The following is a 13,781-nucleotide window of genomic DNA, read 5'->3' as shown; positions in this document are numbered from 1 at the left end:
GTAATGTTTCTTCCACGAGTGATCTAGACAATTGCAATAACTGGTTCTTGAGGAAATGTATTCTTTCCAGAGGAGGTCTACAGATGGCAGAAAAAGTCCTTTAAGATCACAAGCATACTTGCTTTATACAAACCGGATTTTGATAGCTGTCATGCAGTGCTCATGTCTATCGTAGAGTTGGGAAAGGAAGAGCTGCTAGGTGGATTCAGGGTAGCTGAATGTTGTGAAGAAAATTCAAAATGTTTTGGATGATAGAGTAGCCCAGAATTTGTAAAACACAAAAGTAGTTTCAACTTTCTCTCCATCCAGGACTGCATTGGTTTTAATTAATCATGTATTTTATTAAGGAACTGCAAGCACGAGAAAAGAAGTGAGCTCTTCAAGACAGTTATAGACATTCATATGCCTGCATACAACCTGCGTTACCTGGAAACTAGAGACAAATTTTTTTTAACCCAGCATTATTCATAGAATTAGTTCAGGGCTCTTTCCTTTGTCTGTGGTTATCCACAGAGATACGGGACAAAGCACAAATCACACCCTTAATTCTTCTGAATCTTCTGAATGAAAACCAATAACACAAAGTGAAAAATGAAGAAGAAAAAAAGAAATAGGAAAGTAGATAAGATCTGTGGACTTCACAATTTTGAAACATCTATTTACCACTTAATAACCTCTTCAGCTTCTCCAGTGATAGTCCACATAGTCTTTTGGATGCCACAAGACTGCAAGCAATACTCAACATAATCAGAGTTTCCTAAAGGAAAGATTTAAGAGTCCTTTACAGAAAAAATGATCTCAGCATCTTTCTAACAAATGCAAAATGGATGCGAAAAGGACACCTCAAAAAATGGTAACAGATGAGGTTTAATTTTGATGGAATAGATTTTCATTGCTGGACAGACACACAGCAAGCCTTGGTGCACAGGGTGTGTAATGATTCCTCCCCTTTGGCAGTGTGATCAACCTGACTGGTTATAAACAAAGTTTAAGGCCTGATTCAAGTGAAATTCAGGTACAAGCTTAAACAGAAATTTGGGATGGGTCTGAAAATATATTCTCTCTGAAAAATAAAGTTATGATGCCATTCAGCCTTGAAGATCTCAAGCTCATCAACCTTCTGAGTGAAGGTAGAGGCAACCTTCACAGCAAAATAAAGAGAGAACAAATGGTCAGTGAAAAACAAGAAGTCTTCTTGCAGTGGACATAACACGCTAAGAAATCAAAGATCCACTCAGCAGATAGTCAGCTAGATAATCCTACATGAAACAGTAAAATCCTATGAAATTTGGGACAGAAAAAAATATAGACACACTCTCAGGAAGAGGGCAATGGGAGTGACACTCACTAAAAGGACTTTAACTGAACTGATGGACATAATCAAACCTTCAACACTAAGATATAATCAAAAATAGCAAGGATAGAGGGGACTCAGATTCAGATAAGCCTCAGGACAAGAACATACTCCATTTAGCCAGGTTGCCATATACTGCTCTCAGCTCTAGAAATAAGAACCATCCAGCATCCAAGTGTCATGAAACTGGGATTTTCCCTGAACCCTTCATTGTCAGGTCTGCTGGGTGTGAGAAGGGCATGGGACTCCTTATCAACAAACTCAGAAAATCCAGAAACTAAAACTGTCTTCACTGGCTAGGTGCAGGCAAGAGCTGGCAAGCTGCATCTAACTTTGACTTTTGGTGTTCCTTGGACAACAATGGCAATATGGAAAAGGCATATAACATTATGTCCCTCTGTAACATCTACTCTATAATTCCAGAACTCTGTAAAACAGATTATTCTTCCAATTGAAAGCAAAAGATGCAAAACTTTGGAAAAACCCCACTTGTAAAAATGACACCAAGAGCAAATTTCTCACTCTTAATTCAATATTTGGGAGTAAAATTGTCTGACACCCTGTTCAAGACTCATTAATGACTCAGATTTCTGACAAAACAGTATCAAAGGTCAGTAGCTTTCCAACACAGAAAAAAAAATTATTACTTTGCCTGGGGATGGAAAGCATCATGTTTTCAGTACCCATTAGCTTATGATAAATCCTTGACCTGACACAGGAAGACCAAACAACCCCCTCTCATTCCCCTCAAGCTCTGAATTCCAATATATTAATGTATATTCTTTTTTCTCTGGAGAAAAAGATTTCTGGTTTCAGGTACCCTTGGCAGGCGTTCCATTTTAGGAGGGAAGCATGCACCACTAACTATCTGGATGGAGAGCAGAATGAAGTAGCATATGTGTATAGACACCCTGAGGAACCTTCCAGCACTGCAGTATATAAATGACCCTTAGGCTAATAGTAGTCTTCATACTCAGATGGCTAATTTGGGAAAGCAATAGTGTAGATCCCTAATCAGAGAGTCCACAAATAGTCTGACATGCAGCCACACATAGTTATACGAGCCTGCACAGACCAAGATGGTCAGACATACGTGTTGCTGACCTCCATCAGAGCAAGGACACTTTCTCTAGGTGGGCAAATGATGCAGCGGGATACAAGCCCAAATAATTCTGAGTTCAGCTCTGCCATCATGGACTCTAGAAGATGGTAACATTAACTAGGATTTTAGAGTGATTCAGCAAGAAAGCCAGAGGATCTGAAGGCCCACAGTGAGATCCTTGGCATCCTATTTCTTCAGGGTTTCTCTCACCCACCAAAATGATGGATGAGCTATGGGAAGAAGCCTGGTAAACACCACTGGAAGCGCTGAGAGCAGAAACAAAAGGACTCTGAACTGAGATTATTCTTGTCCTGCAAAGAAGGGTAGATACTGACAGTAAGATGGCTTTAGCAGTATGACAGTAGGCATCCTGATGATTAAGAAATGCAAATGAGTCCCCTTTCAGAGAGCCATTCACTGTCCTGTATTTGACCTTGCAGATATAAGCATGGATTTCTTTATGATTAGAATAAGCCTCTCCGTGTCTTCCACTTCAACACTGGAAAGCAGCCATAGAGAATCTTTCTTCTTTTGGAATGGAGGTAATCCGGCCTGACGGCTCATGAGAGCAAAAGAAAACTCACTACTGATGAAGCATCTTCATATGGAAAGATCTTGAAAGGAGATGAGGTAGGTAAATTAGGAGACAGCAAAGTTATGAAAATGAATGAGACAATCTCTGTTAATGATCTCCAAAATCCAAGAATCTATAGTAATGTTCTCTCACCTGCTGCCAAAATAGCAAGAGGCTTAAGGTGAGAGCAAGGGCAGCAGAGAGAACAGTTTACACCTTTCACCCAAAATTTCCAAACTTCAAAGTTGCCACTGAGCTAACAACCAACATTTGCCATAGACTTGTCATCTGTTATTGATAGAAGAAATACAGTGGCTTCTAAGCATAGCTTCCCTATTCAGGGATAAAAAGGTCAGTGCCATTTGTACCTACAAAGCAGACATCCACTTCTAAACTGCTCAGTCTCTTCTTCCTTTTCATATGCTTATTCTTAAGGATTTTTCTGAAGCTCTGTCCAGAGTATTTTCCCCTTGCTGCTATTTAAGTCTCTCCAATTAGACCAGTTAATTTATTTTACTGCTTCCTTTGATTTATCCTACCATTTCAGATAGACTGAATGACTATTGTTCCAAGATTATTTTTTGCAAAATGCTTTACAAGTTTATGTGTTTATATGTTAGCTATGTGTTAATATTTTAGCTTATGTGTTTACATGTTAGACTCTAATTTATCAAAACAATGCTGTTAAAGTATTTATAGGAATCTGATATTTCTTGTCAGTTTAGCCATTAGAAAACTGATCACCATCCTTACCAAAATGAAAATCACAGATACAGTCGGACTCTACCTCCAATTCATTTTCCAGTCTAAATATGTTATATCTTATAGTTTCCCATGTTGTCATATTTATCCAGTAGTAACACCACAAAAATACTGAAATTTCCCAACTAAATATTTTCACTGTAATACCTTCCTGGCTTCCTGAGCAAATGAAGTCGCACATTCAGTCTGGACTGAGCGTGCACAATCCTGTTACATGCACGACATATACATTGAGTCTCAAGACAAGGCAAGAAAACACGTATCTTTTTCCCATTGTTGTCACACATCAGAATATTTGCACATATCAGTGAGCTTTGAATTAAGAAATACTACCTTATTTTTCCCACTGACAAGATTCTGTATCCTGAATACAATGACTTAAAATTATTTGTAGTTCCTGATCATAATAATACCAATATTACTTACAGTTTCCCCTGGAGATCCTTTTGCTCCTGGTTGCCCGGGTGGTCCAATTTCACCCTGTAATTTTTCACATAAATGCAATACTGTATAATTAATATATGTACAGTTTGTTGAAATACCCTTTAGTTATGCAGACTTGTTTAACTAGGATTATTTTTCAAAGTGTTAGAAGATTAACTTTGTTTTTTTTTTAAATCATGCACTCCTGGAATCACAGAAGTAAGACTAAATGAGAGATTTTTCAAACATTGCCACTATGAAAACTCTCCTTTCAGGGCAAACAGAGTCCATAGTTTGGAAACAGTACATATATACACAGGTTGTAATTGAGTTTTGAACTATTACTAATACCTTTTGTCCTTTTGCTCCTTGATTTCCAGGTATTCCAGGAATTCCCTGAGGAAGGGAAAAAGAAAACCTTTTAAATAGATAGAATAGTTTCTCCAGAAAATAATATATATAAAAAAACCTTATAAATTTAACATTTGTGATTAGGGTTCAAAAATAGACAGGAAATAGAAAATTTAGAAAAATATATAAGAAAAAGGTTTCAGCTGCAAACATGCAAACCATTTCACCCAAGGATACAGTGAAACCATGATATGGAGCACCTGCCCAGTGCCTTCCTGCCAGGGCTCCGAGCCTGCAGGTGGGCAGCTCATGACACCCTGGTTACCCACCACAGGCTGCAGCACTGTGCTGAACATCCTGACCAACACAGGGGAAGACATGGCTTCTCATTAACCGTAAGATTTCCCATTGCAGAAACTACAGGCCAAGTTTGGCATCATCGAAGTCTTAAATAAGCAAGCTGGTTTTTACAGCTATCATAATATGTCTACACAGTCAGTATTTTGCGCTAATGGGTACTGTAATTTCATTCAAAATTTCTTTTGCAATATCATTACTTGTAGCTAGCTTCCTAAAATGACTATAAATCTTCACTTCATGCTACAAAACATAGCGTTTCCTATAGACAGGAATATCTTAGAGCATGTCTCCTTCCAGCAAATGTCCTGGTAAATAGGACACTGGAGTTGATGAGTGTTGAGGGAGCTGGCAGATGTCATTGCTAAGCCACTCTCCATCATCTTTGAAAGGTCATGGAGAACAGGAGAGGTGCCTGAAGACTGGAAGAAAGCCAATGTCACCCCAGTCTTCAAAAAGGGCAAGAAGGAGGACCCAGGGAACTACAGGCCAGTCAGCCTCACCTGCATCCCTGGAAAGGTGATGGAGCAGCTCATCCTGGAGGCCATCTCCAAGCATGTGGAGGACAAGAAGGAGATCAGGAGTAGTCAGCATGGCTTCACCAAGGGGAAATCATGCTTAACCAATCTGATAGCCTTCTATGATGGAATGACTGGCTGGGTGGAGGAGGGGAGAGCAGTGGATGTTGTCTCCCTTGACTTCAGCAAGGCTTTTGACACTGTCTCCCATAAAATCATCATAGACAAGCTCAGGAAGTGTGGGCTGGATGAGTGGACAGTGAGGTGGATTGGGAACTGGCTGAATGGCAGAGCTCAGAGGGTTGTGATCAGCGGCGCAGAGTCTAGTTGGAGGCCTGTAGCTAGCGGTGTCCCCCAGGGGTCAGTACTGGGTCCAGTCTTGTTCAACTTATTCATCAATGACCTGGATGAAGGGACAGAGTGCACCCTCAGCAAGTTTGCTGATGATACAAAACTGGGAGGAGTGGCTGATACACCAGAGGGCTGTGCTGCCGTTCAGAGGGACCCCAATAGACTGGAGAGCTGGGTGGAGAGGAACCTCCTGAAGTTCAACAAAGGAAAGTGCAGGGTCCTGCACCTAGGGAGGAATAACCCCAGGCACCAGTACAGGTTGGGAGCTGACCTGCTGGAAAGCAGCTCTGCGGAGAAGGACCTGGGAATGCTGGTGGACAACAAGTTAACCATAAGGCAGCAATGTGCCCTTGTGGCCAAGAAGGCCAATGGTATCCTGGGGTGCATCAGAAAGTGTGTTGCCAGCAGGTGGAGGGAGGTGATCCTCCCCCTCTACTCAGCCCTGGTGAGGCCACATCTGGAGTACTGCGTCCAGTTCTGGGCTCCCCAGTGCAAGAGGGATGTGGCACTACTGGAGCAAGTCCAGCGAAGGGCTACGGAGATGATTAGGGGACTGGAGCATCTCTTATGAGGCAAGGCTGAGAGAGCTGGTCCTGTTTAGCTTGGAGAAGAGAAGGCTGAGAGGAGATCTTATCAATGTGTACAAGTGTCTGAAGGGAGGGTGTCGAGAGGATGGGACCAGACTCTTTTCAGTGGTGCCCAGCAACAGGACGCGAGGCAATGGGCACAAACTGAAACACAGGCAGTTCCATCTGAACATGAGGAAAAACTTTTTCACTGTGAGGGTGACAGAGCACTGGCACAGGTTGCCCAGAGAGGTTGTGGAGTCTCCTTCTCTGGAGATATTCAAAACCCGCCTGGATGCAATCCTGTGCAATGTGCTCTAGGTGACCCTGCTTGAGCAGGGGGGTTGGACTAGATGATCTCCAGAGGTCCCTTCCAACCTCAACCATTCTGTGATTCTGTGTGATTCTGTGACCAAGCACAACAAATCCTATTTTCCCATCTACGATGGGATATGATGCTTGCTCACAGAACACAAGAGATGGCTATTATCATGTGTGATGTGTGCTAGCTTCCACCTTCATGAATACTTGGAGATTCCTATTATTTACTCAGTGTCAAGCTCATTTAACCCTGCAGTATACCTCACACTGTTTGCCTGTAGTGGTAATTTAAATGAATATAATTCAGCTTTTGAAACAAAACTCCATGTATACTTAAAACAGTAGACTAAACTCAGTTAATCTAATTTTTCTCTCAGCTAAACCTATCTGTTGAACGGATATTGTTCTTACTTGTACCATCTTTAATCTGCAGTAAGTCCATTGTAGAATTTGGTGTATTGACTTTACATTTTACTCTAATATTTAAATATGCTGCAGTGAAAATGATAAGAGGATTGTTCTAGACATCACTGAAAAAAGGCATTTTATGAAAAAAAAAAAATCAACGTGAATGCACCAGATAGGAATAACATGACAGTTATTTCTGTAAAAATTACATTTGTGCAACACTGGCTTGGAAAGGTAGCACAGTTATTTTGCAGTTTACACCTGCCTTCCAGATCCTAATGACTCCATCAGAAAGAAACAGTGTGGTGGCCAACAGCCCATGACTCAGCAATGGTATCCTGTGGATTTCACAAGTCATCGAAATTCCAATTCTTCATTGAAAGACAAGATCAGAGGACATAATACAATCAATCAACTGGAAAAAAGGCCTTGTTCTATGACTTTCACTCACATTGTGTAAAAAGTCTTCTCACTAAACTACTGTTCTTTTGTCCAAACCCATCTTGGATCTTTTGCACAAATACAGATATAAAAAGTGGGGCATATTTATCACCACATTTAGGATATTCCAGACCTCTTCTTGAGTTCTCAGTATAATTATTCAATAGCTAATTTCTGTAACTGTAAAATATAAAACTAAAATATAAATGTCTATAATTGTAATACAAAACTGTGAATTTCATATATGCTGACAAAAATCTCCCAGTAGTCAGCAACCCTTTTTACTGAAGGGATGTACCAACACTTTCTGTGGTTACATTTCTGTGCTATCTTCAGGGCAGAGAGAAAAGCACTCCACATATACAACACAAAGAATGATTTATGATCATATAAGCATGCCAAAAAGAAAAAATACAATGTCTTGCGGAGCTGTGTTGAACTTTCTTTCCTAAAAGGAATCACTGATACAACACATTTAACTTTATCTTTGTATCAATGGCAAAGAAGGATAAAATTCGAAGAACAGTAAAACTAAGCCATAATTTCTTTCTTTCTTTTTTTTTGATTGATTGATTCTGCATAACTGAAGTGCACAGAATTTAGGCTCTTATTTCAGTGGGAGCAGGTCCAGACCCTTAAAATTCTTGTATAGCTCACTGGCATTCACTCAGGTAAGAATGAATCTAATGCTTACATTAATCTGAGTGATTCCCAGAGTACATGGGGTGGAGATTTTCACAGTTATTCACCAGATGTCATTTGGAAGGAGAATGAAGTGGCTAATTTGATCATAAAAAAAGTTTTTTCCTCATGAGAGTTACTTTCCTGTATAGCTTCCACAGTTCAGCAATTGTAAAGACTAATTTCTGTAGGATCAAGTCCAACATGACTAAAAAATTAAATTAAATTTCCTTCTCAATATCTATTCCCAATCTATTACTTCCTTACACATGGCATAACACTTGGTCATGCCAATTAGAACTACCTGCACTTTACTAAAGGAGAAGGTTAAAAAGTAGTTTAGCTATCCTGAGTTTCTTTCCTAACTTCTAGGTTAAAAGTCAAACCAAGTTTTGGAAATGTATTAGAAACCTTGTTCCCAAACAGAGGTTTCACATGCAGTACAAGTCTTCAGAATCTAAGCAGTTTTTTTTCCATCATGAGTAATAAAACACTTTTCACAGGAAGTTATGTTTGTTAGGGTGACATAACACTAACTGAGCCATCAAAGAAACCTTACTATAATTATCAAAAGATGTATTCTTATTTTAAAGCATGAGCTGAAACAATTACTTTTACTCCATTTATAAAACAAAAATGTAATTTTTGTGAAGTGTATATTGTAACTAAAATTATCACAAATGCCTGTCTTTAATCAAAACTTAATATGAAACAGAACCATCGTGCAATTTTTCTGCCATTAAGGGAAACACAATGTTTGGAGCTACTACAAATGGGAAAACTGCCACCCACTGGGAATAACAGAATAAATGCTATGGAATAATTCATGATTCACTGGCTCAGGAAAATAATTGTCTTTGGGGATGTCCCTTGCAAAACTATCAGGCAACATTTTGTTCATATGAAATAAAAAAAGGGGACGGCAATTCTAGATTCTCTCTTCTTCCTCTTTTCAGAAAGCTTATTTTAAATGGTTCATATTTATTATATATGCAGTTATAATATCAATAAAACACAGCATTGTATTTGTAACCAGAATAGCTAAAAATCAAAGAATCTACTGCACTTTAATGATTTCTGTCCTTCCACATAAGTTAGACCATATCACCCCCCTGAATCGGTTAATTTGTTCCCCTTCTTCTTCTACACCAAATTTCATGTAAGGTTTATTCACCACTTTTCCATTTTTTAAAAAATTATGTTTATTGCAAGCCTGACTACTGCCTTAGCTTTTCTAGTAACATCAGTCTGACCTTCTCAATTAACTTTATTTCCTTTAAATACCTTCCTCTTTTCTCTGAAATTTTCTCTTAAATGGGAAGTCTTCCTTTACACCTACAACAACTTGTAAAATTATGAATTATTTTAACCTTAACCAGCAAGTGATATAATCTCACAAAATTTAAAGCCCACAAGATAATCTAGCAATGGGCGAGTCATACATTTAAAAGTGTGGATATTCATAGGTTTCTAAACGGCAGCCCTATCACCCGCAGCTGACGTCGTGCCTAGGAATCACGTGATCACGTACCAGTTAGCCCAGCAGCTAACCAAGATTCTCGAATTATTCAGACACCTCTGTCCTACCCGTCCTTTACTCGGCCTCCTTTGCCCGTTCAACCGCCCGCTTCCGCCTTCCACGCGGTGTTTCACCGGGCGTACCTGCCCGCCTGGCAGCTGCCCCAGAGCTCGGCGCAGCCCTTGGGGGCCCACACGTACCCACTGCAGGGACCTAAAGTGACACCTGAATGTCACAGCGGTAACCAAAATGGCCGCTTCTGTCTTTAAAAAAAGATGTTGGGCCACCGTAAGTAGTGTCATATGCGCCAGCTGCCCTGCGACACCTCAGATGGCCCCAGGGCCATCGTGTAGGCAACCAAGTCCCACACCTTGACGCTGCGCTCACTGGAGCAAGTCACCTCTTCTTTTTCCCTTGTGTGCAATTGCCTGGCACAGCAGGTCAGAGAGCAAAAATCTCCAGACAAAGTCTTCGCGTCGGCTAGAATCACAAGACGTGTGACTGTAACCCAGGGCATGCGAAGGGAGAAGGAGCTCTGGCTGCGCTGGACATGTGGGAGGCAGCACCACTCACCCACGGGTCACACAACTGCGCCGCCAAACGCAGCTTGCCTCAGTATGCGCCTAAGTCCCCTGTCGCAGCCCTCCTCGGCAGCTCTTCATCCCCTCCACAGCCGGGAAGGTAGAATACCCAAAAGCACAAACTTGTCTCCAGTAAGGTTATGAGCCTCAATAGTGACACATGTACAATTCAGTATAAATATTCAATTTTATCCCAGCTTTAGCGATTTAAATAAATCTTCCATTCTTTGATAATACCTGGCAGATATAATGGATTTAACTGTAAAAGGAACGTGGTTTCACAGTCCCTGGAAAATCTTTCTGTAGCTTTCATTAATCACAAAGTGTCTATTTTTGTTTTAGGATGATATTAAACAGCTGGATTTTTTTCCATGCTGTTTTACAATAAATCCATTAAGTAAGTTGCCTGAAGCCTTATGTTTTCAAATCAACTAGATGTAAGCATTTTTACTTAAGGCACAAGCTACATTTCTCAAAATATTTTCCCCCACTTTTTCTAGCCAGTATTATAAATTATTTATATCTCCCCCTATGCTTAACAATATGTTCATGAGCAGTAGAAGAAACCATGCATAAAGACTTCTTCTGGAACAAAACAAAAAATATTTTACTCCCAAAATGGATATTTATTAGCCTATTAAGTTCTTTATTTTCTCTTACTCCATTTAATATCCCCCCTCTTTTCAGTACCTGATAGTACTTTACTCTTTGCTACTGGCATACTAGCCCTGGTAGGGAAAGTGGAAATTTCTAGACTACAGCTAACAAATTAGCTATCATAAAACTCTATCTCTGGAAGATGAAAAATCATAGACAAGTTTCCAAAAGCTTTTCTGTTATGAGTAAGCTGTTTTGCAATCAACTCCCCAAGGAGATTGAGGCAGCATTAGCACAATTCTCTTTAAGGACCTTATTTTCTTATGGCAGGTAAACAAAACTGTACCCTTGTAGCATACTGCCTTAAACAGGCTCTCATTGAATACAGTACATCTGGACTTACTTTGTAATGTGACAGACATTTGATAAATAAGGTGTAGCACAAACCACTACAGGATAGTTTTTCAAACCATCCATTCTTCTTTCAACATCAACACAAAAATGCCTGAAATAATACCATTTTTCTCTGTTCAAAATGATCATGATTTTAAAAGTTAGGATAAAAAAATTACCTCCTGTTTAAATTATGAGACCTCCTGGAAAATGAAAAATTACTAAAATTAAGCATAGCCCCTCCATTTTTGAGGTTATTCTTTGGAGGAAAAAAAACCACCTCCTTCTCTACTACTATTACTGAATATTGCTAAATATTATGGTTTTATTTTATGGTTAAAGACAGTATCTGCTTTCATAGTTTATTTTTATGAGAATGTTCTGCAAAGTTATTTTTTAGTGACTCTACTTGTTTAAATTACATCCATTTCCACACACAGATCCCTTAACAATGTTTAGAGACTTTTGTTTGAAGAGGGTCACATTCTAGTCAGCTGCCCATTTACACAACAAAAATGAGAGCTGTAGTCCGCACAAGCCTCACAGCATAATCCCAGCAAGGCAATAAGACATTGTAATCAGAGGCTCAGGCTATAAAGCCCCCAGGCTTTCCATGAAGGTTGCCAGAAAGATGCTAATTTTGACCCTATTCTTTTTTCAACAGTGTTATTGTTAGTCAGGGTCAGCCGAGGTATTAGGCTTAAAACAGATGAAAGACATGATTACTGTTAAAAAGATGACTTCTACTGTGTACGAGTTCCCTGAACGATGTTCAGTTAAATTGCTCCTTCCACTCTGAAAAATCTGCAGTTCTGATTTTGCAAAGACACTAACGGACATTACATGAATTATAGCAACACAACAAGATTCAAAAAAGATACCTATCTACCCAGACATTCCTATGATCCCTTTAAGCATAATATTTAAGTGCCTGAAAAATATGACTGTTCATGCATTACTGTTCTTTACTTGAACAAACACTCTTGATTCTACATGAGAGATCTAGCAGTATGGAAAAAAAGTATAAGTGATATTTTGGATAAAAATGCAACAACAGTCCAGGTATTTTTGAAAAGATTACAGCAAATCTTTGATAATCCTAATGGAACAAAAGATAAAATCAATGTGGATAATGGATAAATGGATACTCTCCTACTGTGGAGAGCAGTAAAATAAATATAAAAGAAATCTGATGAAGTTGCATCTGCTACTACTGACTAGTTGGAATAGATGACACAGAAAAATGGGCTAAATACAAAGAAGCATTCCCACAGACACAATGAGTATCCACTGGACTAACAGCTTTAAATAAAATGCAGGAAAGGAGAAAGCATATGGAATATCTCCACAGTTATAAGATCAGAGTTTTCAAACACTTCTTTTGGCAAATCAGTTATTAAAAAACGCTAATGTTTTAAATGTGGAACACAGTGGCCACTGTTGCATTGCCAACAACGCAGGACTTGGAAACTGTATAGTTGGAAAGCTGGAAATATTAATAGAAAATGAAAACTGTGTATGTTTTGCCACAAGGTGAAACTGGTGTCTTGTCAAATCTTTGTGGATTCGCACCTGGCCAGACAAAGCCCAAGGCCCCGACCCCACCAGTGACACCATGGTGTTCACCCCATGACCGAAAGCTGGGCACCAGACTTAAGGACCAGGCAAACCAATGACCTCCCTTTTCTCCAAGAAGCTGAGACCCTGACCCATGTGTCACATGCACATACATGGATATTTAAGCAGCTGTATGCAGTGTCCACAGCTCTCAGCCATCTAAGACGCAAGAACTGCAATGCTGTTCACACAGCTCACATCGATGTGGAAGAACGCAATTTTTGGCCACCTCCCCTCTCCCATAGTAAGGGGCCACCCAGTGAAATCAGCAGGGAGCAGGGAGTTTGCTGAAGAACAAATCATGCATTTTTTCCACATGGTGCATACAGTGAAACTTCTTGTCACAGGATGTGGCAAAAGGAAACAATAAGAATGATTTCCAAAAAAGACTGTAAAATTACTACTGGCCCATTGCTGGCTTTTAAGCAGGATGATCCAGCAAGTACTTTTGGCTAAGGAAGTCCCTAACCTCTGACAAACAGAAACTGGCAGTAAATATGCAGGAAAAAATAATTTTCTATATACTCCTATCCATTGTCAGAGAAAGAATTCCGTGATAATTCCTGTAGTTTGACTCTACTTGGCAGTTCTTCTCTGTGTTTAAGTTGTAGCTAACAAAAGTTGGTGCAGAAAGTTTAAATCCTTCTAGATGGCAAGGAGGGAAAATCATACCTTGACTCACATAGTAATCACTACGACAAAATCTAATTACAAAGAGTAATTGCTAAAGCAAAAAGGAAGTCATTCAATGAGAGGCAGATTCTTTCTTAAACGGTTTAATATTTCTGTACTACATTACATCATTCTTGGTCTTATGGGACTCTTCATTCTTGGATTTATGGGACCCAATAACCTTGTTTTTGCT

The 13,781-nt window shown here is 39.6% G+C and overlaps 1 protein-coding gene across 1 annotated transcript in view; it reads right to left on the bottom strand.

Annotated features, from left to right (window-relative positions):
- COL21A1 (collagen type XXI alpha 1 chain) overlaps positions 1–13,781 on the bottom strand; it is a 119,817-nt gene that overhangs the window by 23,219 nt on the left and 82,817 nt on the right. Inside the window, exons 19-20 of the mRNA XM_067294166.1 lie at positions 4,567–4,611; positions 4,219–4,272 (exon numbers count right to left, since the gene is read on the bottom strand). Coding sequence (XP_067150267.1) covers positions 4,219–4,272; positions 4,567–4,611 — 99 coding nt within the window. The remainder of the gene's footprint in view (positions 1–4,218; positions 4,273–4,566; positions 4,612–13,781) is intronic.

This window comes from Apteryx mantelli, chromosome 3 (genome assembly GCF_036417845.1).
Source record: "Apteryx mantelli isolate bAptMan1 chromosome 3, bAptMan1.hap1, whole genome shotgun sequence".
Taxonomy (NCBI): domain Eukaryota; kingdom Metazoa; phylum Chordata; class Aves; order Apterygiformes; family Apterygidae; genus Apteryx; species Apteryx mantelli.
The sequence above is the reverse complement of the archived record's forward strand: the minus strand, read 5'-3'. Positions and strand labels throughout refer to the sequence as shown.